General features: G+C 40.2%; 4 protein-coding genes across 4 annotated transcripts; all 4 read right to left on the bottom strand.

Moving 5' to 3' along the window:
* Positions 1-821: 821 nt before the first annotated feature.
* Positions 822-1,799, bottom strand: LOC307234848 (olfactory receptor 2AT4-like; the record flags this gene model as incomplete). Its single annotated transcript, XM_080006712.1, has 1 exon — positions 822-1,799. The coding sequence occupies one exon, from the start codon at positions 1,797-1,799 to the stop codon at positions 822-824; it is 978 nt and encodes a 325-aa protein (XP_079862838.1).
* A 12,461-nt stretch (positions 1,800-14,260) lies between these two features.
* LOC307234847 (olfactory receptor 52E4-like) lies at positions 14,261-15,196 on the bottom strand (the record flags this gene model as incomplete). The annotated part of the gene is made up of 1 exon (XM_080006711.1): positions 14,261-15,196. One exon carries the CDS (start codon positions 15,194-15,196, stop codon positions 14,261-14,263), a length of 936 nt encoding a protein of 311 aa, XP_079862837.1.
* A 4,456-nt stretch (positions 15,197-19,652) lies between these two features.
* On the bottom strand, positions 19,653-20,597 carry LOC307234846 (olfactory receptor 51I2-like; the record flags this gene model as incomplete). The annotated part of the gene is made up of 1 exon (XM_080006710.1): positions 19,653-20,597. The coding sequence occupies one exon, from the start codon at positions 20,595-20,597 to the stop codon at positions 19,653-19,655; it is 945 nt and encodes a 314-aa protein (XP_079862836.1).
* A 3,212-nt stretch (positions 20,598-23,809) lies between these two features.
* Positions 23,810-24,745, bottom strand: LOC307234689 (olfactory receptor 52B2-like; the record flags this gene model as incomplete). The annotated part of the gene is made up of 1 exon (XM_080006538.1): positions 23,810-24,745. The coding sequence occupies one exon, from the start codon at positions 24,743-24,745 to the stop codon at positions 23,810-23,812; it is 936 nt and encodes a 311-aa protein (XP_079862664.1).
* Positions 24,746-27,301: the final 2,556 nt, after the last annotated feature.

Genomic DNA, 27,301 nt, shown 5'->3' with positions numbered 1-27,301 from the left:
GTGTTTTTGTGATCATTGTAATGATCACAGGGGGGAATGTAGTGGAATATTATAGATATTACTTTAGAACTCTAGATATTACCTGAATAGTCATAGTCACTGCCTTAAGAACAATGAACCAGGTTAAATACCTCATGTTGAATAACTATCTCCTTGTTATATTCTCACTTCCAACGTCATGGTTTTTCCCACTTGTCAAAGTGACGGGTCCCTACTCTTACTTACAGGGTCCTTACTGATAACCGCCTCAGTGCCATTTTCCTTACACAACTGAAAAAGGACCACACGTCATCCCGACCTGTGGATTCACCACAACACCAACACAACTTGTTGTATCTCTTCCTTCACTATAGCGACTCGCTCCCTCCCCCTCATGACGCTCTCAATACCGTCTTGAAAGCTGAGGGCCTGGCCCGATCTGTGTGGAAGGAAGATGTTTATATACAGTAGGTGCCGTAGGCACCTCTCTGTGTGCACTGTGCCTCCGGTGGCTGCAACCATCTCAAATAAACAGAGACTAAGACAAGAAGTTGTTGTGTGTTCAATGCATTATTGATTTATCTCACACCTGGGTACATAAGTAGAAATTCAGAGGTGTACTGTGGGAATTTCCACAAAATCTTTTCAAGATTTACAGTTTGCAATTGAGGTGTTAAGTTGGTACTTCTCACATAGAGGCCACAGAACTGTACTTAAAAATGCATAATATAAAACAAAGCTAAAGCATGATGACTCTACAGCTTTACAAAACATTCCAGATGAGATCATGTACAAAGAATAACTTTTAAAAAAGTACAAATGTCATACTATCGTGATTTTCTTCAGCCCTTACAAACAGCGCTAACCTGTGCTTTCTGTGGCCTGAACCTCCACTTAAATCGTTTCAGCAAACTTTCCCTGATGTCTTTGGCTCTGAAGCAGTAAATGAGTGGGTTGACCATGGGCGGCAGGAGGCTGTACAGCATGATGATCACGATTCTCATGTCTGTGCTGAACTTCAGGCCCAAGTTGCCGCTGAGGTAGATGAAGCAGCGCGGCAGGTAGTAGAGTGCGATGACGATCAGCTGTGCGCTGCAGGTGGACATGGTCTTCAGTCGGCCCTGAAGGTTTGCGATCCTCAGCACGGCAATGATGATGGAGCCGTAGGAGAACACGGTGAAGGCCAGCGGCACCAACAGGACGATCAGGGCGGCGATGAGCGCGGGGATCCCGTAGGGCGCCCTGTCGGTGCAGGCCAGCCGGGTGATGCCGACGTGGTCGCAGTAGCAGTGGACGATGGCGTTGGAGGAGCAGTAGGGGAGGGGGTATGCCCGGACCACCATCATCAGAGGAGCCGCCTTCGCCACCACCCACGCAGTGACACTCAGCACGTGAATGGAGGATTTCTTAATCAGAATCGGGTATTTGAGAGGATGGCAGATCGCCAGGTAACGATCCAACGCCATAATGAAGAACACAAAGGAGTTCACCGTGCCCAGATAGTGCACAAAGTACATCTGGATGAAGCAGGCGGTGAACGAGATGGTTCCCGACTGGAACCAATACTTTGCGATGATTTTGGGTAAAGTGGTGGTGCTGAACAGAATGTCAGAGGCCACCAGGTTTAGGAGGATGTAGTACATGGGCTTGTGGAGACCCCGGTCGGTGGTGAATAAAAAGATTATGGCGGTGTTCCCGATCAAGGTGAAGAGGTAAACCAGGAATAACACGGCAGAGGCCAGTCCCTGGTACCTAGACTCCAGTCCTGGAAATCCAACAAGGACGAATTCGGTGACAAAGCTCTGGTTTCCCTCCGGCATGGTGCAGTAAAACGTTCCTATAAAGGAGATGGCATAGTATACAAATGGCAAGTCATCAGTATACAGTACACTTCAGTCATATAAATCTTGCACTATCAGGGGGAAATGTTTATTTTGCATTTAAATGGATTACTCTGAGTATACTCTAATCACAATTGACTATTTTAGCCATAAAGTTTTTCAACATTAAAGTTGTGTCTCACCTGGTCCGCGCCGATCGTTGCTGTGGCATCACGCTCTCCCCCTCCCGGTTTTTATGTTCACCTCGTGATGTCCTCATCACAAGGTGAACACAGGTCCCAAAACTTTCTCGCTGAGGACCTGCGAAACTGGACGCTTTGGGGATCTGTGCGAGTGTCTCCTCAAGAGATTACGAAAAGAAGGATATCAACAACAATAATAGGCATCAAAACCGGACCCTGCCACCAACATTGGAAACAGTATATAGAAGGGCATATACATCACACAATACATGGAATGGCTGTTTTATGAAGTGCCATCTAAAAGATGGGATTCTTTTACAAAATAATATTGTGGTTTACCACTCTAAATATTGCTTTTGGTGTGGTTGATGTTACCTTTGATGCTTTTGAACTTTTATGAACTGAGTCGTCATGTGTAAGTCCAAGTCAGTTTGGTAGCATTTATTTTATTGATCTATTAAAATCATTGGTCAATTCAGTACATATTTTAGATTTCACATGTAGGTCTTTTGCACTTTCCTTAAGTTGACACTGAATGTTAAGTGACCTTTAACCTTTAAGCCCTGGAGGGATTCAGTCCCGAGTGGCTTCGCTGTTTCTGACCAGTCAGAGCAGTGACAAAATATTTAAAAGTTTCCCACTATTTTAATTTCTTTGGGAGGTTGCCAGTTTGGATGAATCTAGTTATTGTTGTGGTCTCCAGGTGCAGTAGATGCTTTGTTAAATTGCCTAATGGTTGAATGGGTTTGGATAATGAACTGGATAAATCCCTTCCCCGAATTTCCCCCCGGGGACGAATAGTGTCACCTCATTTTCACAGAAAATGATATGGACCTGTGTGTTACCCCAAGGTGACAAACGTCCTGGTTAATTGAATCGTGATTTCAAAATCCCTGAGTAATAATCCGCTGTGGTTTTGTAAAAAACCCCAAATGGGAAATGAATTAATATTTCCAGTGGTGAGTTAGAAATCCCAAGTGGTTAACAACGCTCTCAAAGCACGGCCACCAGGTGTTTGTTTTCACAACTGTTAATCCGCCTGTTTAGGCTGCAATTAAGATTTAACATACAGTGAAACCTCGCTGTGGTTATTCAATCAATCAATCAATCAATCAATCAATCAATCACGAAATTAAAATAATAAAAGTACTGTATGTATGGTATTTTATGAATATTGCTCGTACTCGTGGTCACACTTCAAATATTGAATCACTAAACGGTGGTCAGTAACCTTTAACCTTTGATAAGTCCTTCAGTGGAGGCGTCTTCACATTTGGGGCATGTGGCGCTTTTATGCAGTCCTTGTTTCAACGATAGTAATTAAATCAAACCTCGATTAAGAAACTAGATTTTTTTTTTCTTATTGTATACAAATAAATAAGTCTTTTAAGATACAAACAGAATAGATAACATTTTTGCGGTGCAGTGAAAATATCCAATATGTTTGCTGTGCTGGCCTGGCCCCTCAACCACTCTGTAACACAGTGTGTCAGAGAAGCTGCTTAACTGTACGAACCAAGTACATGTTGGGTCACACACGCAACGCTGAGTTTATGAGATTGACGAAATCACTCACGTTGACAATTTGCTCAGAGCAAAGTTTATCACTTTGCCTTATAAAACGTTTGATTATTTTTTATCATTTATTGATCAATATCTCTGTCACTATGCGTGCAGCACCATCCTTGTTCATACGACTTTATCAGCAAGGTGTCCCACCTGAATTTCAGTGGCAGAAATTTGGTCACAGGTCATTTTTGGGCACTGGCTTTATTGGCCTGTATGCTTACACATACAAGGATTACAAGGTTTGTTTATCCTACATGTACAAAGTAAGTGAAGCAGATACAAAAAAAAGGAAACTATATATATATTTTATAGTTAATAAATTAATATAGATTAAAATATTAACACAGATGATATATATATACTGTATACAATTATGAGCCACAACATTAAAACCACCACTTATAACCACTAACATTGTGTATCTCCCCCTGGTGCCGCCAAAACAGCTCTGACTCGTGGAGGCATGGACTCCACAAGACCTCTGAAGGTGTCCTGTGGTATCTGACACCAAGACGTTAGCAGCAGATCCTTTAAGTCCTGGAAGTTGTGAGGTGGGGCCCCCATGGATCAGGCTTGTTGTTCCAGCACATCCCAATAGATACTTGATCGGACCCTAACCTTTCCTAGGACATATTGTGTGCTCCTAGGACATATTGTGTGCTATCACCGGGTGCGTTGCATTACATTTCACTGCATATATGTATATAAGTATGTATATGTATGTGACAAATAAAAATCTTGAATCTTGAATCTTGAACCCCGCCCATCCACATGATGTAGAAGAAAAGGTGATTCATCAGACCAGGCCTCCTTCTTCCATTGCTCCATGGTCCAGTTCTGATGCTCACGTGTCCATTGTAGGTGCTTTCAGTGGTGGACAGGAGTCAAATGGACACTCTGACCGGTCTGTAGCTACACAGCCCCATACACAGCAAGCTGTGATGCACTATGTGTTCTGACACCTTTCTACCACGGCAGCATTCACTTTTTCAGCATTTTTCCTGCTTCCAACTCATCAACTTCAAGAACTTGCTGAAATTGAACTTATAAATCCCACCCCTTGATATGGGCCAGTGGAACGAGATGAGTGATGAATGTTATTCACTTCACCTCTCAGTGGTTTTAATCTTGTGGCTGATCGGTGTGTGTGTGTGTGTGTGTGTGTGTGTGTGTGTGTGTGTGTGTGTGTGTGTGTGTGTGTGCGTGTGTGTGTGTGTGTGTGCGTGTGTGCGTGTGTGTGCGTGTGACACAATGTTTAATCACACACTTGGGAACAGTGTTGATGTGACTAATGAGCCTCCTCCTGGAGCTCATTTGCTGTGTTCCTGTTTTGAGAATCTAAAACAGAAAACAGCAGCCTATGAGTCACACTTAAAAAATATATATTTTTTCCACATGATCTAATGGAAGTTGTCACAATGTATAACTTATACATCTAGGAAGTATCTCACTTCCAATATGTTCTTCAATGTGTTTAGTCAAACCCTCAGTATGAATTTCATTCAGAGATAAAATTTAACTGTATATAAATATCAGCTTTTGTATGACATACTGTACATAGCTCGCTCGCATTTGCGCCTTTCTGAAAAATCAAATGTACTCATCAGCCAGTGCGGTAAACATTTCCATGGTAACAACGTACTCCACCAATCAGATACGTCGCAGTCACACAGTCTCCATGACATCACGAATAAAACATGTTTTTCTTAAAACAAGGTGGATATCATAAGGACTTTTGCCTTCTACAGGAGTAAAAACAAATGATTGTATACATTGCGTAATATTTCCACAATTATTTATAAACCTTTCAACTGAATGAATAAAGAGATGCATTGCAGGTTGAGAAATTGAAGTCCACTTGCAAACTAACTCTGTCCTGCAATGGAACAAATACTCAGTGTTGTATGCCCAGCGTGATGTCAGCACAGGTTAAAAAGAAGAATTAAATAAATAAATAAATAAGTAAACAAATAGATAGATAGATAGATAGATCGATAGATAGATAAATAGATAGATAGATGGATAGATAGATAGATAGATAGATAGATAGATAGATAGATAGATAGATAGATAGATAGATAGATGGATAGATAGATAGATAGATAGATAGATAGATAGATAGATAGATAGATAGATAGATTTAAAAAGCATTGGTTTCAATTTTCAGAATTAGGGCATTTCAAATCCAGCACCTCAGCCAAGGAGAAGCTCTGGAGTTTAAACATTATATGGCCAGGAAATATGACCATTAGATCAGGTTGGCGAGGGAATAGGTGCCAAACTGGCCAATCAATCATTTTGAAAATAATTTGATCAATAAATTCTATCTACAATCCCGATCCAAATTGCACAAGCACATTCCCCATATGATACAAAACATTGTCTCTTTGCTTCGCCCCATTGCACTTCTATTCCTCTAACGCTGACAATGAAATGGCCTTTTTTGTCCTAGTGTCATGGCACAATCACACACATCTGCAGCGGCGTGGCAGCTGACATGTGGACCTCTCTCAATATAAGATTCAAGATTCAAGAGGGATATTTTCCTGAAGGTGACGTGCCGTTATATCACAGTGGAGCTGATGCTGGCCACTCTTCTTTTGGGGATAACAAAGCTCCTCCTCAGCACACAGCAGCTCCCCTGTGGCGTCAGGCTAAAGACGCTGTTGAAGATGGTCACCTCTTCTTGATAAAAACCTGTAAATAAAATTATAAACTACCCCTTTTGCACTATTGCACAAATGCATTCCCTTTTAATGCACAAATTCCATTTTTTTCTTCAGCAAATCAACCCCCTGCGGAACTCATTTTCCAACCACAAAAGTTCGTTTCAACCAACCATGTGACAGTTCCGCACTCGTTGGCGAACTGGTCAACAGCTCACAAAGGTTAACCAGGTTTTTTTTTTCCACCTGATTACAAATCCATATCAGTATTCAGGTATTCAAACGTGGCTGAAACACTTTATTGTTGTTGTGTTTCATGGACTCTGCGTAAACATGACCTTGATATTGGACATTTGAAACAAAAACAACAAAAACAATACATCCTGGTGTATGGGGCATACGAACAGACGTGGCGGGGCGGAGGCCTGCATATACAGTACGTTCTATTAGTCAAGCACAACCTCCGAAATATGAAAAACACTATGTAAAAAAAATAAAAATTAAGCAAAAAATGAATTCCTACAATAAAATGCAGAGGCCTTATTTTTGAAGAAATGATGGTGGTGCGTTTGTCAATATAAATGTCGTTCCTCAATAAAGTGCATTGTTTTGGCACACACAACTGTCACTGGAAGTGGAGATGTTTCCACCGAGGGATGGCGTCAATGTCGCTGTTTACGAGCCCGAAGGTGAAGCCTCGGGCGAGGCTCCTCACCCGAGGGAGGAGAGGGAAGTTCACCCCAGGGGGGCCGCTTGCCACTGATTGCTGCTGTGTTTCATTTCCTTTCTATCAACAAATGACTCATTAACCTAATGAGCAAAGTTGCCTGGGTATGAATATGTGACAATAACAACGGTAAACTTTTGTTGGTCTCCACTTTGCAGCAAATGTTTCTTCGGGACATTGTCTTTTGAAAGAGACGTCATGATTAAGATTGTTTGTTTTTTTTAATGGTCGACACCAACGGCCCTTTTTTAAGTGCCGTGGCACTGTGCTCAATGACAAGACACAAGAGAGTCAAAGACAGTTCCGCTGTATCAGGCAATTATAATACAACAATAATAATAAATACAGCTGCAGGCAGCAATGCGCAGGGTCCAGTGTAGTCGGCCCTTTGTTAAAGTTCAATGGACAAGTGTGCGTTGGCTCTCTGTTCAGGTGTGTTTTATGACTGCAGAAGTTCACTCATTCCGGCCTGGTTACGGTGTAATTCTGTAATCGGGTGGTGTTTGCGGCTCTTTGTGGGTTTCCCACGCCGTAGCTACGTCGCGGTCCTCATTCTGAAGTAGGGCTGCATCATTATGACTGAAATGATGATATTAATTATTTAGTTCATAATTTCATTGTAATTCTAACTCATGATAGTAGTAATGCTATGGTATTAGGGGTCCAGCCGACAGACATTTACAATTAATTTGGTTGTATGTCATGAATTGTATTTAGTTATAACATTAATCGTAATATATTCTGTTCAAAGTATTCATCATCATATGTAGTCATAATGACAATATCACAATAGCTATAATATATTACACAGTGAAAGTAACTTGTATTTATTGTTTTTGTGTTATGAAGTAATTGTATTGTTTGTGTGTTTTCGTGTTCCAGATGCTATGGGAGAAATGTACTATATGTTAAAAGGAAATATAATTATTATGTACTATACATATAACGAAAGTATAATAATTATCTTGCCTCTATGCTATATGAAAGAAATTCTGGGACCAACCTGAAAGACAGGAAACGCGTGGGTACGTTTCACAGAGACGAAAGATAAACTATAGCTATGTGCAGAGTGTGTGAACATTTCGCAGCAGCAAAGATAAACATGTGCCCACATCAGGTAAAAATGCACGGGATGTTATGACAGCCTAAAAGAGATGGATCTACAGGACAGAGAATAAGAGTCTGAGTCTGGGCAAACAAGAGAGCCTTTCTGCAGAACTGCTCGGCCTTCATACTACTCATAGTACTACGTTTTAATAAAGGAATGAAGTTCATTCCTTGATTTCATAATCTTTCTCTTACTTTGCCGGATCCATGAAAAAATCCGAAATAAACTAGTCTATATCAACTCGTGACCACATCCAGTCGAGTGAACTCGACTTATATCACGAATGTGCGAGTAAGTTATTTTTTTTTTATTTTTTATTTTTGTAATTGTTATAAAAAATACAAGGTTTGGTTTTAAGTAAAAAATAGACTGTTGTTTTAAAGAGACTTCCTCCGGATAAACATAGCCAACTTAAATGAAAAGACAAAGTGTTAAGTATTGACAAGTTCTTCCATAATAATTAAAATGCAAAATTTATGTTAAAGTTCCATAAATGTTGTCTGCATTACAGCATGTGACAAGTTATCTATAATGCGGAATTTTCCAATTGAGATTATTAACAGAAAAAATACAATGAAGTACAAATTAAAGCTTACATTTACTTATTATATTTATGAAATAACATGTATTTATTATGATTGTTATGTAAAATAATTACAAAGTTTGTATTTGTTATTGTTCCAAATGCTGAAAAATAGCCGAAGATGTAAGACAATAAAGAAGCAATTGTCCAAAAATCCAGCCATCGAGGTGAGTCACAATATTCTGCAAGAAAATACTCAAGAAAAATACTGTGAAAAAAATAAAAACTAATGAGGGAACTTAATGCGCGAGAAATAATGTGAAAACACAACGTGAAGGTGAATCATTTCTTTATTTACCCTTGTTAAGATAGCTTGCTTTCAGTAATACATGTATTACAAATGTCAAGCTGTCTTTATAAAAATGAGATTCCCGAACATTATCTTTTTTGGTTATATAACTACATATAACACAATGTTTATTAAAAACTGTTTTATTTGACAATTTAATACAAGTTGTAAATTGTTTATTTTCCCTTATGTAAGGAATTGCTGAATATTGCCATTTTTAATAATACACAACTATAACAAACGGTGAGATCTTTATAAATACTGTGATGGTTTGTCTGATTGTTTTGTCCAGATGTTGTGGATTTGACCGGCCTTGTCATCTCTCCTCCGAATCACCCAATGCACTCTGTTTCACAAAGGAAAAAGAGTTTTACTTAAATATTTCAAATATTTAACACATACAATTGAAAAATTTGAAATTTTGCAATTGGCGGCAATACAATAAAAATATGTTTCACCGAACTTCCATACCCTTCAATAGCTATAATGTAAAACTAATTTACAATTCCGTCCCCCACAGCCGATTCGGATGAGGATCAGGCCGAACCCATGTAGTTTCATGTATCATGTTGTTATTATTATTATTATTATTATTATTATTAATAATAATAATAATAATAATAATAATAATAATAATAATTGTTGTTATTATTATTATTATTATATTACTTCACTTTCTTCAATTTGGAGTTTTATTTTTGCCGAAAGAAGAAGAAGATTTTATTTATAATGTTGTATTAGTATTTTTAAATTCTATTTTCGTGAAGGTTGATTTTACCCTTGAACTTTGACCCTTCAGCCTCGTCACGCTGCGCACTGCGTTATGTGCCTTACGTCGGCGGCGATTGAGCAGAATATCCTGCTCGTAGGTGTATGACGTGAGGAAACATTTTCCCTCGTAGAAGTATCCAGACAGCCATTTCAAAATATATATATATTTTGTCATTGATTCATATCTTATTTCGCGTGTAATTATTGGTGTATTTATTCATTGTTTTGTTGAAGTACCTGCATCGCTGTCTTGAGTGAGGTCGTTTGCGCTGATAGCCACCAGATGGCGCCGTTGAGCCGCTCGGGAGCAGCGTGTCCCAGGTGGATTATTCAAGATTCGAGATTCTTCAAGAGGTTCGTTTGTCACAGACGTTCACACATATATGCGAACAAGTGACTAGTAATGATTAGTTATGGATTCATTTTTGCAGTTGGAGCGGTTTGAGGGAGGCCGCGTAGCACCTGGGCGCCGCCGTGTCGTACATCGAGTGCGGCACCGCCTCGGAAAAGGGCGCCCGAGGAGGCCGGGTTCGCCCTGCCCCCCGCAGCGCACGGCGGGGGCACAAGCGCCGAGACAAACTCAAATCCCACCCCCCCCGCCCGCCCGCCTTCTGCCGGCTGTGCGTGATAAGGCCGCACGCGTCCCCGTAAATGCGCCGCGAACAACAGTGTCGCAGAGCAAGGCGGCTGCTTGGTTTGCGGAGGCTTCCCAAACCCCGAATGCAAACATGGCGCCGGGCCTGAACTAGATGCATCTATCGTCAATGAATAAATATCCACGCCGTTCGTTTGGAGGACCGACGCAGTCCCCGGGGCTGTTCCCTGGCGGCCGCCGGGATCAGGCGGCGATGACTCGGCGGGTCGCGAAAGGCGGCGCCACGCGGCGGAGGCGGGACCGCGCGGGGATGGGACGCGCGCGGGCTCTCGCCGGTGAAAGGTTCAACGCGGGGTCGATACGTCACGTCGACGGTGGCGAGGCTTACTGACGCAACAGTATGAGTGGGGATAGCGGTGAGCGTGTGTTTATTCCATCCGTTCCATCCTATCTTATAACCAACAGCGCACGCAGCAGACCACACACACACGCACACACGCACAACTGTGGAAAGATCCAAGTGCAATTTTTTCTTATAAAAAAAAAAAGAAAAAGTACAATCGCTGGTGTGCAACGTGTCGAAATACAGTATGTGCAATACGCTCTTGACTCCTCTTTACTCTGATTCCTGTTTATGTTGGTTCGACTCAGGTATATGTTTTCTAAATATTTTATAGTGCTTATAGCGCTCACCCTGATATGCTCTATTTTCTGCCGTCACTTTTTGCTGCTGTAGCGGTGCAAATTTCCCAATGGCGGGACTAGTCAAGGTTTATCTTGTCTTATCTCATCTTATGTTCCAGGGTTTCCCCCAATGTATTGCAAGCCCCCCACTGGGCCTGAGCGTTGGCGATTTTATTTATTTATTTTTACGGTATTTTCAAGGTTGTTGTTTTTTAACAAATATCAACATTGGCCCCACATTGATTTTTATATATATATATATATATATATATATATATATATATATATATATATATATATGTATATATATATATATATATATATATATATATATATAGTATACACACACACACACACTTTTTCTTTTTACTATTTAAAATGGGTTTAAAATTGTATTTCATTATAGCAGCGATAGACTTTCTCTCTCGCTCTCTCACTGACAACTGACCCGTCTGAATAACCCTCCTCTCCGTGCACACTCTGAATGGAAACATGGTCATGCACGGGGTGTTTTTTTTAACATCCCGTTGGGTTGGACACCCACTACCACTATGGCACCGGTTCCTAAACGATAGGTATCTACCGGACCGACTCGCAGATTTTTAAAGGAGTGTCAGTTTATTTACATTTATAACATACGGTAGGGTTGACATTTCTCTTTTCTGATTTTATTTTAGACACACACACACACAGATACAGATATACAAGTGAAACCACTGTTTTGAAAAGTGGTTCACAACTACCTTTTATTCATGAAATACTGCAAAATTATTCTAAAATAAAAACATAGACTGTTACTAATGGACAAGTTCATATGTAATGTTTCCTGGTCAGCCATGCTGCTAGTGACTTTTTTTTTTTTTACTTAATTTGTCGATCCCCTAAGTACTGTATTCAGTGAACTGCAGAAAGTGGACTTTATTTTCCTAATGAGTTTATTGACAGTTAATATGTAGTTGGTACAAAAGGTCTTGAAGATGTGTACATCAGCAATGTGTATATGTATATATACATATATCATACCTGTCAACATTGGGATTTTAAAATAAGGGAAATGGGGAGCGCTAAGAGAAGGACTGAGAAAGTGTCCCTGTTACGAATGGGTCTTTTTTTTGTGTCATTCAATTAGGAAACTGAGAAAACGGAAAAAAATACAATAAAAACACACTGTTTTTATTGCTTTTGTTCGGAGGAACGAGGGAACGAGGAGATTTACGGGAAAAAATTCGAAATGGAGGATGGTGGGAGAGTCCCGGGGGAGTCCCGGGGAAAACGTGGCAGGGTTGGCATGTATGACATACATTACTGTGAGATAGAGAGATTGTTTGAAAGATGTCCAAATATAAATGTACTGATTAATATAAACCTTCCCCTTGGATTGTAAAGGTACAAGCAGGATCATTTCATGACTGGGTCGTCAGTTCCCAATGTCCTGTCTCATAATCCATGTATTGTTATAGAATAGAACTTGGGCCATTACTGATAAATGTCCAGGGGTAAAAAAAATAAAATAAAAGGAAAAAAGGTGATTGGTGAAAGGTGAAAAGATTTTTACCACTAAATGGGAATAAACACAAAACATATGTAAACTTTTTTTCATTTTTTTACATTTACATTTTAATTTCAAAAGAGAAAACATTCATGCTGCATATCCAGTTCTTTAAACCACTAAAAAAAATGAAAAAATAAGTTAAAATATAAAGACAGAGGGATACATAGTGACACATATTCTTGTAGAAACAATTCAGAGTAAATTTTACCAACTGGTAAGCATTTTTTGTTTTTCACCAATTTATATGAATATATATATTTTTTTATAATAAGGCAAATATTTAAATTAGTTTAAACTTAATGATTTTGTTTGTAATGGATGAAACTCGATCATATATGTGAAGCACTTACCTTTACCTTAAAATAAAAGAGACAGAATTCTGGGATCAAAGTCAGAATTCTCGGTTTTAACATCATCGCGATAATTCAAGCGCTGGGTGAGGGTGTGCAACAGTGAGGGGAGCCCACAGTTGAAGGAAGAAAGACCCCGTCCTTCAAGCATCTCTTGAATTTACTGTTTTATTTATTGATTTGAAGTTTGGTCTTTTCATGATGGGGAGTGTCCTATCCTGTTTCTTCTTGAGTAAAGAAAATAGAAACATCTATTTGTGGTCGGATATAAATCCTGTTTATTATTATTATTATTATTATTATTATTATTATTATTAATAAACCACGCCCCCACACTGTCATTTCAAAATATTTACCTTTTAATTGTTTTCACTTTCTGATTCTACAAATAATTTAATATTCTGTCAGTACGCTTAGAACACGATATAAACTCTATTCCAGTCATATTCATTAGCAGCTTTTCTTTTATATCCTCTGGGATACCACAACATACATTTTATTATTTTAATTCAATGAGAAGACTATCTACTGGCTTAAAAAACCGAAATATGTTTTACAGAAAGCTTAATATTAATACAGATTTTTTTCTTTATTTAGTCAATGCATTATTAAACGTGTCATATGCAATTCATTTGTATACACGTTTCATTTTTAAAATCTGTATATCTTCCCACACAAAATCTCACGTATCTAAATGCACAAGTGCATGGATAGTCTAATTTGTAATTTAATTTATTTCACCAAATACACTGCAATATCTTTTTTTTTTTTTTCCTTTCATTGTACTGGTGTTATAATCCATAATTTTCTACATTCGTTCACTAGTATTTATAATCTGATATCGTTATGATTTCAGTTCCTAATTACAAGTGAGCAGATATGCATAACATGACAAAAACAGAAACCAAATGTATAATTACATTTGAATTGTACAATGAAAAATGGCAGATTAGGTTGCCTACTTTCATTGTCGTACTTATGCAATGCATTTGAGCGGGCCAAACGTCCGTGCATGACGTATTGCCCATATTACAGTTTATTATACTATATATATTACTGGAAATTAATTAAAAAATATATATATTTTAGGAAACCTTTCGAAAATGAATTCATGTGACACATTAAAGTCAGTACTCAGTTCCAGGCACAAGTGACGGTGCATTCTTCTCACATGAACAGAGTATAACAATACATAAATATAACTATCAATGGGATCATATGAATATTAAGTACCCGTTTTGTTTTTATATTGTCCCTTAAAAATGCCACTCACATTTTTTCATAGTATACACACAGAATATACTCGGAACTCAGAAATAATCTCAGATTAAAGAGGATAATGGTTGGCTTGTCATGGCTCCACTCTACAGAAAGGAAATCTTTTTGTTGAAAAACTGCACCAATTTTGTACGAATTTCCTTGGTCTTAAGCCCGTAGATAATGGGGTTTAACATCGGGGGGAAAACCAGCGCCGACGCGCCGATGAATCGTCGCAAGTGCGGCGAAATATCATTCAGTCTGTAGGATATGATGGTGAAGAGGCCCAGACACTCCAACAGCAGGAAGACGATGAGGTGCGTGGCGCACGTCTGCATGGCCTTGGCTTTGGTGTCGCACCCTTTGGACCTGAAGCAGGTGAGGAGGATCTGCAGGTAGGTGTACAGGATGACCACGTGGCTGATGACCTGCGTCACGGCGACCAATGCCAGGCCGTAGACGTTGTTGACGGAGGTGTCGGTGCACACCAGGCTGAGCAGCGAGGGGTTGTCGCAGTACGAGTGCGTCATCAGCGAGCGGCAGCGCGGCAGACGCAGCAGCAGGTAGAACAGCACGGCCATGGCCAGCACGTTGAGGCCCCACACGGCGGCGATGAGCTTCATGACGTGGGCGTTGGTCATGATGACGTTGTACTTCAGCGGGCAGCAGATGGCCACGTAGCGGTCGTAGGCCATGGCGCTGAGGATGAACACGGCGCCGAGGCCGTAGACGTGGATGCAGAAGGCCTGGGCCACGCACGCCGTGTGGTGCATGCGCCGGGTGTCGAGCAGGATCTCCTTGATGACCTGCGGGAAGAGCGCGCTGCAGCCGATCAGGTCGTTGACGGGCAGGTTGAGCAGCAGGTAGTACATGGGCTGGTGCAGGGACCTGTTGAGCACGATGGTGATGATCAGCGCCAGGTTGCAGAACAGGATGATCAGGTAGCTCAGCACGGCGAAGAGGAAGGCGGGGAGGACGCCGTCGGGCGGGAGGTGGAAGCCTTGCAGGGTCAGAAAGGACGAGACGTTGTAGTGGTCGGCCATCGGGGACATCCGTCTTTTAATCCTTAAAACCTGGGGGGAGAACAGCGAGACCGCAGCGGAAGGGCATTTCAACACGACCATGTGACCGTTGATCCAGACTGAGAACTCGACGAGACATCGTTTTGAAGAAATGTTGGCCAAAGAGACGCGAAGATCTTACCAAGCGAATGCCAGAGTGCGCCGCTCCGTCTCCGGGTTCTGCGCGAGGTTGGACGTGTGCATTGTGCATGAAAGTCTCGAGATCTGAATTCTAATTTGAGATCATTTGGAGAAAAGGTTGGAAAAGTCTCAACGAACACTGCAGAGATAGACGCGAGAACGTGTCATCTGGTCCTAGAAGTTCATAAACTCATAAAGATGCAAGGATATGCTAATTAAAAACTGAAAGCCTAAATCATGGCCGTGCGGTCGACGCCTCCTCAGGCTTGATGCTGATTCCTGGGAAGGAACGGAGGCTTTTTATCAGCGTGTGTGTGTGTGTGACGATGCTGAGCCGATACAACCCGTCGCTCCCTGGAGTCTCTGACGTATAATGCAATTGATCTCTTGAGTTTGATCTTTAAAGGCAGCATCATACATAACTCATTATCTATTTCGATATGTAGTCTTTTTCTTACGATTTTTTATTTTTTCGACTATGACTTTGAGGTATCATACGTTTCACATTAAGTAATTTACTCGTTATTTACTTAACCTTTATTTTAGCAGGAATATTCCCACTGAGATTTTGACAGCATCATAAAAGGTGTCACATAAAAAACAGACAAAATGTCCCCCACATAAATAAAATAGCTCTTTTGAAGCAGCAAAGTTGTAATATGTACTATACGTAAAGCAGTGGTATCTGGTTGTTTTATTTTAACCTTTGAATGTGCAGCACTACGTGTCTCAGTAATTCTTACCAATTCAGGAGGCTCGTCCATAGTCTGAGGAAAACTGCAAAAGCGTAATAATAATAGGTAGATACTTGCTATGTTACAGCTTCATCAAAAAATTGCTAATAAATATAAAGTAATACAAATAGAAAAGAATGGCAATATGCAAGAAACAAAAAAAAACAATAAACCTCTGGACCAACACGGCACATTGTGACAAAAGAAGGAAATTGTCTAAAGTAGGAAATGTATTGGATTGTATTGTTGTGTATTTCACCTAAAATATTCAGTATATTTTTCATTTGTCTAATCGTGTTACATATACCTTTTTTTAAATTGAATAAATTACAATAATACCTGAATCCAAGTCTGAATAACTTAATTTTGTACCATAGAAAATAAAAAGATATGAAGATCAATGAATCAATATACGACGATCAGCCACAACATTAAAACCACCACTAATAATCACTAATATTGTGAAGCTCCCCCTCATGCCGCAAAAACAGCTCTGACTCGTGGAGGCATGGACTCCACAAGACCTCTGAAGGTGTCCTGTGGTATCTGACACCAAGATGTTAGCAGCAGATCCTTTAAGTCCTGGAAGTTGTGAGGGGGGGGCCCCATGGATCATTCCAGCACATCCCACAGATGCTCCATCGGATCGGACCCTAACCCCGACCATCCACATGATGTAGAAGAAAACGTGATTCATCATCAGACCAGGCCACCTTCCATTGCTCCATGGTCTAGTTCTGACGCTCACGTGCCCATTGGTGGTGCTTTTGGCCGTGGACAGGGGTCAGCATGGACACTCTGACTGGTCTGTGGCTACACCCCTATGTGTTCTGACACCTTTCTATCAGAGCAGCATTCACTTTTTCACCAATTTGTGCTACAGAAGCTCTTCTGTGGGATCGGACCAGATGGGCTGGACTTCGCTCCCCACGTGCATCATTGAGCCATGGGTGCCCACCACCCTGTTGCCAGTTCACCGGTTGTCCTTCCTTGGACCACTTTTGGTCGGTACTAACCACTGCATACCAGGAACACCCCACAAGACCTGTCGTTTTGGAGATGCTCTGACCCAGTCGTCTAGAGATCACAATTTGGTCCTTGTCAAAGTCACTCAGATCCTTACGCTTGACCATTTTCCTGCTTCCCACACATCAAATTCAGGAACTGACTGTTCACTTGCTGCCTAATATATCCCACCCCTTGACAGGTGCCATTGGAACCAGATGAATAATGTTATTCACTTCACCTGTCACTGGTTTTAATGTGTGTGGCGGATCGGTGTAAATATGTATGTGTTAATATTATGGAGAAAACTTTCAAAAGTAAGGAGAGACACAGCGCAATACATTTATAAAGATGTAAATATAGATATATACATAAATATATCAAACCACCTGAAGTTCATTGACACAGATTGGTTGATTTCCAAACATTTCAAAAATCCATTATCAAAAACATGAGTTCATTAATCTTTTAATCAATTATTTAGGTAAATTTTAAAGCAACACTGTATTAGACTCTGTGTGTTGGGCCTCGTATGAAAAGCTGTTTTAACATTTAATCCAAAGGACGAACTGGTCACTTTTTAAAAATTACGAGTATGTATAGTGAGTTACTACTGTAGTTGCTATTCCAACAGTACTAGTAACTAGTTTAGTTTTGCTAGTCAAAATGCTATATGGTACTAGTACTTATATATTAGATACTAGTAACTATTGCAATGTTTCTATTCACAATTTGGACAATTTTGGCATTGAATCCTATGCGGCTCTGTGTTTCATATATTAAACATTTTCCTGTGACTATGTAGTATCTCTTCCCATTGTTACTAATATGTATTTCAATTTCACTAGTCACTTTTCATTGAGTACTAGTACTTATTCATGAGTGCCTTTTCTTGCTATTGCTATTTTTTAGTTCAGTTTGCCATAGCCTCCGGCTGTTTGCACCGTGAGTAAAAAACCTTGAATCGCTTCATAGAAACTACAGTTGAGGTTGTGTTTTTCCAGGACGAACGGTTCACTACTGTTGCAGACTATGTAGTTGTCTGAGTGTGAGCTCTGAAACCATGCATACTACTTATCTAGTCATGTTCATTTCAAATCAGTATTCTGTCTCGGTGTATACTTTATTTAGTGAGTAGTTGTTTGCAGGCCAGACTGGGTTGTTCTTTTTGACCGCCCGGCTGCACGTCATCGCTTGCGTATGAAACTTGCAAACTTGAACTTGCATCTCAGGTCTTAATGGAAGGGAAGATGAACTGAGAAATGTATTAGAATGTAAGTTTGTTTACTCTCCTGACCCGCCGTCTTACCCAGCGCCCCACTTATTTGTGGAACTCGCAGCACTTTATTATAAACTTGATTGAGATTCTAACTGTTTAGAACAGCGAGGGGAGGGTATCAAGGAGGTGGGACTCTACATTGTTAACCATTCTTGGACCATTAATCACTGTTGACAGTAATATTTCATCATCAGGAACATGAAGGCATGCACGGCAGCTGGATTCCCCTTTCCCGTCGTACTAAAGGAAAACCTTTCGTCAGCTGAGATTTTGAACCAACATGAATAATTTCACAAAGAAAAGCCAAAAGTACATTCTCGTCCTGAGTGATATTATCAGTTCAGAAGCTCCGTCCGCTGCATTCGAACCTCAGCCTGTTTAAATCACTGTTCGTCGGCATACAAACACTTAATATCTGCAAGTTTGAAACAACGCACACTGACACCAAGATAGTGTTCAAGCTGCTTTTCCGCTGTGCGGGAATTAAACCATATATGTACTGTATCACAAAATGTGCTCAAAAAGGTGTTTTTTTATTATTCATCTTAAATTGGATTATTATTGTTATGCTTTCCTTATTAAAAATGATTGTGTATTGTGTGTACACAAGCCTCTGCGACCCTTCACCCCAAATCACAAAGCCTCAGACTTGCATCTTTTTAACCCGCAACAGCTTAGTTACAGTTAAATATTTAATATTACACAGAGAAACATCACAATCATTGCAATTATTACATGTATTCAACCTAATACATGATAAAGTGAAATAGCTAAAATATTTTAAAAGCAATCCAAAAAAGAAAAACATGATTCTTTCCAACAGATGACATTTCATAATTATTATTATTTTTTTATCGTTCATGTTTTAATGCTGTAAATTATGTTCATTATTATGTGCTAGATGTTTACCTTTCCTCGCTTTTATTTCATCCACAGTTGTGAATTGTGATTCACAATCTAAATCCTTTATTATATATATAGACATAAAATGAACATGACGTTTGCTATTACACACACTCCTAATTGGACTACAGTGTGATCGATATTGTAGGAATGAATAATAACTAATAAATAAATAAATAGTCAAAAGTCATGGAGAAAGATACCCTCAAGGTTTCTTACACAGGGAATCCGGAACACAAGGCATTGTAGCTTCATCCATCTCTATAATATACATATATTCAAAATATAAATACCATAGTAGAATGAAGGTTGAACTACTTAAAGTAGTAATTAAAAGAAAGTGATTGAGCATCAACATGGAAATGGATTATCTGTGTTACTTTCTGCTTAGGCAGGCTCGCCTGAGGAATCGCACTATATTAATTCGAATTTCTTTTGTATTCAGTCCGTATATGAGAGGATCAATTATCGGCGGGAAAATGAGCACCGAGACGCCCAGAAACCTCCTGGTGTTGGGCGACACGTAGTTGAGTCTGTGAGCGGTCAGGGTGCAGACGGTGTTGATCTGCAAGACCAGGAAGACGATGAGGTGTGTGCCGCAGGTCTGCAGGGCTTTGCCCCGGGCCTGCGACCCCCCGCTCACCGCGCACGTGACCAGTATCCGGACGTACGTGTACACCACCAGCACCAGCGGGCCGCCTATGACGGCGACCAGCAGGATCAACCCGTAGATGTTGTTGGCGCTGGTGTCGCCGCACGCCAGCTTCACCAGCGACGGGTTGTTGCAGTACACGTCCACTATCTTGGTCCTGCAGATTTTGAACCGCCCGACGAGAGCGAACAGCGCGGCGTAGATGGCGAATATCGCCAGCCAAATGGAGGCGGTGATCCTCGCCGACCTTTGCAGCGTCATGATGGAGTTGTACCTCAGAGGGAGGCATATGGCGATGTACCTGTCGTAGGCCATGGCCGCCAGGAAGAGCATGTTCCCCGAGCCGTAGATGTGGAGCAGGACGGCCTGGAGGAGGCACGCCGGGTGGGAGATGGAGCGGCTCCTCGACAGGATGCTGCCCAGCAGCTGCGGGTAGAAGGCCGTGGCTCCGATCATGTCGCTGACGGACAGGTTGAGGAGCAAGGTGAACATGGGCCGATGCAAACTCGCGCTCACGGCGATGGTGGTCAGTACCAACAAATTGCATGCGAGGATGACTCCGTAGGAGAGGCCCACGAACACAAAGGCAGGGTAGACGTTGCCCGGCGGGATGGAGAGCGACTCCATCGTCAACTCTCCCCATGTGTCGAGAGACACGTTGACGTTCATAGTGTCGCTTTTTGCCGTCCGGCTCCGAGTCGGTCCGGCTTGGTGAAAAGAAAGGGGGGGTGAAAAAGGTTATTTCGGCACGACAGATGCAACGGAAACGCCAGACTGAACCATCAGAGACAAACAGAGCACAACAAGCAGTCTGAGATTAATTGTCCAATATGTATTTTGCTTTCCTCTGGCATCGGAGCTGTGACCGGCACCGTGTGTTCCACACCTACGGTGGAAACAATGCGGCTGCGTTGTAAAAGACGAGCTCTTTTATTGGCGTTAAAGCGCTAAATCCACCCATTCGACTCCCCAAGAGACCTTTCACCGCAGAGCTTTATTGCTAATTGTAACTGCTGAGCTAAATGTTGTCGGACCGAATAAAAAAATGGATAATGATGAATATATAATATGGAAAAATAAGCATATGGAAAAAAATTCTAAATGATGAAAATACATTGACAAATTCCAGAAAAAGCTTAATGAGAAGTTCAACCCCCTCCCTTGTTTTCAATACTAATAGTTAGTTAGTCACATAGTCACTAAATTACTTAGATTAGTAATTAGGTTAACCCATATTTCTTATCTAACCTTGACTTCTCTCTCAATCAATTCTTGTTGAATTAAAGGGAAATATATATATAGATACATTTTCAAAACACAGTTTTGTTACTTGACTTGTAGATGAAATGTATTTGACCCAAGAAAATGTAAATGCCATGACCTAGTGCTGCCAATATCTGTTTCATCAACCTTTGCATCAACATGACAAATGCATAGTGTGCATGGTGTAAATGCATCTGGCGGAATAAACTGTTTTGATTCTGATGTTTTAGAATACCTAAAGGAAGAAGGAATATTTGTAGGAATTATTCAGTTCATTTTAATGTGCAGGTTTTACAAAACAAGTTTTTTTTTTATGGGATCGGGAATCGATAAATTCACAAACTTTGCAACAGCAATAAACTTCTTATACCTCAGAAAAAAATCTTTAAATATAAAAAAAAAGTATTAAAAGGGAGAATATTTTAGGAAATCTCCCATTGTAGAATGGTTATAGTAAATATGAAATCTTTTGATGTACATAACCTCCCTTACAGTATTTTATTAGTACATGGATTAATAGAAGACATGATGATTAGGTTGACAACAATTACTATTTATTATTATTATTATTCTTGTTGTTGTTGTTGTTGTTATTATTTATTATTATTGCCTTGGTCAGGGTCACGGTGGGTCCCCAGCTCTCCTCCCAGGTGGATGCCTGGTGTCAGCCCCAAGGGCGGCTCCCGAGAGGCTTCCTCTCCAGATCCTCTCAGTGTGGAGGTGAGTTCCTCTGGGACTAATAAATACTTCTGTTATTGCCAACAGAAGCGTTGAAGTCGCCAGCAGGATTATAGCAGGGTGTTTCCTAGGTTTGATATATACTGTGTACTGTATACTTTATTATTATTTTTTTTCTGTTTTGAAAATGTAGTTGTAGCTAATATAACCTTATACGATTGTACATACCTTACCTTGGTAAATAAATAAATAAAAAAGTAAAATTTTGCTTGATTGTCATTATTTTCTTTTTGCCCTCTCGTACACATGGCCCTCTTATTACAATATTCTACTTTACATACCTTTCAAAATTCAGTGTTTCATTGACCAGTTGTTTTTCAATTCCCCCATTGTCTGTGTGCAGGCTGGACCCCTAATAATAATAAGATATTGTTCATTTATTTATTTATTTTAGAAATAAAATTGCTTCATCCGACACAAACGACAACAGTTATTATTATTCAAAACATCTGTGTTAGCGTGCATTCACCAGTGGAACACACACACACACACACACAGACACCCACACACACACACACATTACCAGCCTCTGCCTCACACAAGCCCCTGAACACCGTCCTGATAACATCCCTTCTTCCTTTCTCTCCTTTACTGCCATCGCTATCACAGGAAGAGGCCACACACCATAATTGCGTTTCCAATTTCCCCTCGACTTAATAAATCATGTTCTGTCAAACACATGTTGTCGTCTAATGTTTCTATGTCGAGGTTTTGCCAAGTACATATTTTCGTATGCCTCTGTTTATCCATCTCACCCGTCTCACCGGGCCTGCCGACAGCACAGGTAAAAACTAACAAACAAAAAGGAATGGTCTGTCCTGGGAAGGCAAATAAATGTATAGATCAGTGGATGTAGTGTATATTTCTGCTTTTCTGCTATAAAATATGTCTCAGGTGTTAGTGATTTGAAAAGGAGAATATGAAAACATTATAGAAAGTTTGACGTATTCATGAAACCACTCAAATAAATGCACATTTATTCAAAACTTCTCAATGATATTATACTAAAAGACTACAATTTAAATATTACCATGTTACCAGATGATTCAGGGTGGATTTTGGTCATGGAGAGCATATGCAACAACATTGGTTTATTTTGGTTTGTTATTTTGTAATAATCTGAGATTCTGTGGTTTATTAGAAGGAGTTATTGGACAAATTTGAAGTGGAAAATTGTTTTTTCTGCAATATGTAAGGCCGTTTTATGTGTGCATGACATGTGCAGGACACTTTAAATAATGATTATAGAGCTTATATTATGTTCAATTGATTGACTTCCCTTCTTTTCAAAATAGAAAATGACCATTTATCAAAAATCAAGACATTTCTGTGACTGCTGAACACATTTATTACAACCAAAATGTAATAAAACTGCATCCTACATCCAGAGTCCACTGTGATATACAGTAACAGAGGTAAAACCATGGTTTGTGAAATTATGTGACACAAGGTTTGGGTTAGATTAGGTTCTTTATTGTCATTTCTCACCATACATCGAGAATGAGATTTGTCCTCGTCGTCTGACCCGTCCTACCTACCCCGAGGAGCAGCAAGTTTCCTACATTGTAAATATGAGAAAAAGTACATTTTAAACCACATCAACGCATATCCAGTTTCAACATGGATGACGACACATCAGCCTGCTTTATAATTTAGAGCGTCATCTCCTGTGTGTTTCATGTTAATATCATGTGAAAAAGAACAACAAAAAAACAGCTCTGCAGTCCACGCATCACTACACACTGAGATTTGAGCACAATTAGTCACTTTGCATGAGCTACATCTGTCACCCATAGAACCCCTATACAGTATAACCCATTTTGGCGTCGATTGGCGGACGGATCTTACGGGCATGTCTTTTGCCGTGTCTCGCGATGGGTTTAGAAGGAAACTTTATTTTTACAAACTCTCACCAGCGTGCTTCTTATCTCATTGGTGTTGAGGCCGTACACAATGGGGTTGAGAATCGGAGGCACCAGAAATATCAGCATGCCCATGATTTTCTGCAGGTCAGCCGAGACATTTTTGAACCTGTGCGACAAGATGGTGAACGTGCCGACGACCTCAAATATGATGAATATGATCAGCTGGGACACGCAGGTGTTTATCGCTTTGTTCTTGGCCTCCGACCTCCTGCTGACCAGGCAGGTGATGAGGATCCGGACGTAGGAGAACACCTGGACGGAGACGCTCACCACCTGCATCACGGCCGTGTTGAACAGCCCTATGATGTTGTTGATGGCCACGCCGCCGCACGTGAGCTTCAGCAGCGACGGGTTGTCGCAGAACACGTTCATGACGGCGGATTTGCAGCGGGGCAGCCTCGTCTGCAGGATGAACAGCGACACGATCAGCACGAAGTCGAGACCCCACATCAGGCAGATGATGGACACCACCGCCCTGGGCGTCATGACCGAGCCGTAGCGCAGCGGCATGCAGATGGCCACGTAGCGGTCGAAGGCCATCGCCGCCAGGATGAAGAGGACGCCGCCGCCGTACATATGCAGCACGAAGCCCTGCAGCACGCACAGGTGGTAGTAGACCCGGTTGGTCCCCGTGACGATGTCCGAGAGCACCTTGGGCAGCATGGCCGTGATGCCGATCAGGTCGTTGAGGGGCAGGCTGAACAGGATGTAGTACATGGGCTTGTGGAGGTTCCTCTGGAAGATGATCAGAGTCAGCAGGGTTATGTTGCAGAATATGCCGAGCAGATAAATGAGGACGCCGAGGAAAAATATGGGGTACTTCCCTCTGGAGGGAATGAAGAACGGATCGAGCGTCAACGTGGAGCTCACGCTCAGCGACTGGTTTTCCATTTTGATCTGAAAAGCCGACAGCCTGGGCAGGAGACAAATCATTGAAGCAATCGCAGTTCAGCGCACAGAGTCGGTGACCGAGCAGCAAATAGGAAAAGCATTCAGGGTTGAGGCTTCATCTGCCGGACGGAGCACGTGACCCGGCGTGGATGGCGTCGCGGCGAGAAATAGTGAGGAGGGCATCGATCACCGTGGGTTTATTTAACATCAGCGCTTTGATTGTTTTTGTCCTGTTTTGCATATCCTCTGGGAAATGCCTCCTTGGCAAGAACGTAATGCTCGACTGAACAACTGAGACTTAAAATGATGGAATCGATTAAATTATGCGATTTATTTCAGCAAAGGAAATTCATTCAATAGCAGCAATACCATTGAAGACAAGGTATAAGGGAGTTAGATTCAAGATTCAAGAGGTTTATTCGTCACATACATATACATACTTCCGTACTTATATGCAGTGAAATGTCAATGCACGGCATGGAGATTATGCACAATACGTTCTAGACTGAGCACAGTAGAAGATCAAGTTATAGAAGTTATAGAAGATATTTGTGATTGTTTGGGGCACAATGATTTCACCTTCCACATACGCAGTTGGATGTTAAATATAGCCGAGTGCTTTTGTGATGTTTAATCTTTGGCAAAACAACATTTGGGAGTGTTAGTAACGCTGAAATATGTGAGAAGCATAGAGGAGGAGCAGTTTCACTCTCATACGGGGTCGTCCTGGGGCAGTGGCCCTGGGGTCGTTGTTCTCAAAGCTGGACTTCACCTCGAGTCCTGTCTGGACATTTTTGAAATCCTGAGTCACAGACCTGACAGTGAATGGAGTGAATTGACTGGATAACAAGACAAACATGAAAAATATCATTCTCATTCTCATTCATTTCTTTATTTTTGTCCCAAAACTTGAAACATTTAACTAAAAGCACTACATGTTTGTCTAGGGCTGCCACTGCAACGTGATACAATAAAGTAAGACATCATCTGCAAAAAATGTTTTATAATGTACGTCCAAATATTATTAATACATAGATTTCATATAATTATACTGAATTTATGTACATTTACATTTAAAGCCACTGCTTCATAACACAAAGACAGTCGATTCATGAGTGTGACAAATTGAGTAACTTAATCAGGCTCTTTATTTATATATACATACATATATACAGTATATATATATAAATATATATATATATATATATATATATATATATATACTGTATATATACTGTATATATATATATATATACACATATCTAAATTTATATGTATGTATATATACACATACTGTATGTACATACTGTATATATATATATATATAAACATATATAGAAATATACTGTATATGTATATATGTTTATATAGAGCTTGAAAAAGCTTAGCTTGATATATAGCTATATATACCTTATGTATGTATATACTGTATATATATATATATATATATATATATATATATATATATATATATATATATATATATATATATATATATATATATATATATATATATTGTTATATTATATATCAAATGTTGACTTTGAGATCTGATGTCATAATTGCTTTTCTTTTACTCTCCCCACGAGGTTATTTATCTTTTCTGAGTGACTTTAATGTTATATGCTTATTTAAAAAAAACATACCACAATGCTTTGCATAAAAACAACAAAACATTGTTATGGGAAAACTTCTCGTCAGGGAATTTCCAGCGTCTTGTTTGCAACATCGTGTTTCACAAAACAACAGTGTTTTGTGACCAAAGCAAACATTGCAAACTGTCACACTTGCATCATCCTGCAGATCATTACCTGTTCAAATAAAAAACACTCTTATTTATTAATTAGTCCCTTTGAGGTGTGTTTAAATGATGTCCTGCATCGCATCGTAATTAATCCCTGCAGAATTTAAAAGCCTCCTGTTGATTGCTTCTGTTCACTAATGAAGCATGTTTACGAACGCTGCATTAGACTTTAATAACAGCATGATATCATAACTTTATTATAGAAAACGTCTCAAAAGCTTCCTGTTAACTCACATTTTAGGAAATGTGAGTTAAATGTGAGTTTTTAGTAGAACGTGCTTTCTTTCAAGCTGCTTATACTTCACCTGCTGTAGTTAACGCTGTTGTTTCAGTCAATAATGTACCTGATGTAAAAAAACAAAAAAAAGACATTCATACTGTACTTTATGCAAGTCTGTTTTCATCGTCTTTTCAATCCCTTCATGAGGTTAATAGGATGAATTTAAAGTGGAATCATTTAAAGCATTAATTGAAACAAAAGGCACAACTGGACACATGAGACTGACACACACATCTAAATGGGCAGTTTAGGACCGTTTAATCACCACACCCAGGAGAGATGGACACTGAGGACCCCGTGCTGAAACTGACAATTGATTTTAGCCAATTATTCCATCCTGTGAATAAATCCTCGTGACCAACCTTGCATGGGTATTAAATCTCTGTGAGTTCCGGGTTGTTTTCCCTGATCTAAACCTAAATATCATCAATAACATGTTTCATGCAATAAATGGCTTTGTTCCATGTGGTCC

This window comes from Zeus faber (assembly GCF_960531495.2).
Source record: "Zeus faber genome assembly, chromosome: 9".
NCBI classification, from domain to species: domain Eukaryota; kingdom Metazoa; phylum Chordata; class Actinopteri; order Zeiformes; family Zeidae; genus Zeus; species Zeus faber.
The sequence above is the reverse complement of the archived record's forward strand: the minus strand, read 5'-3'. Positions and strand labels throughout refer to the sequence as shown.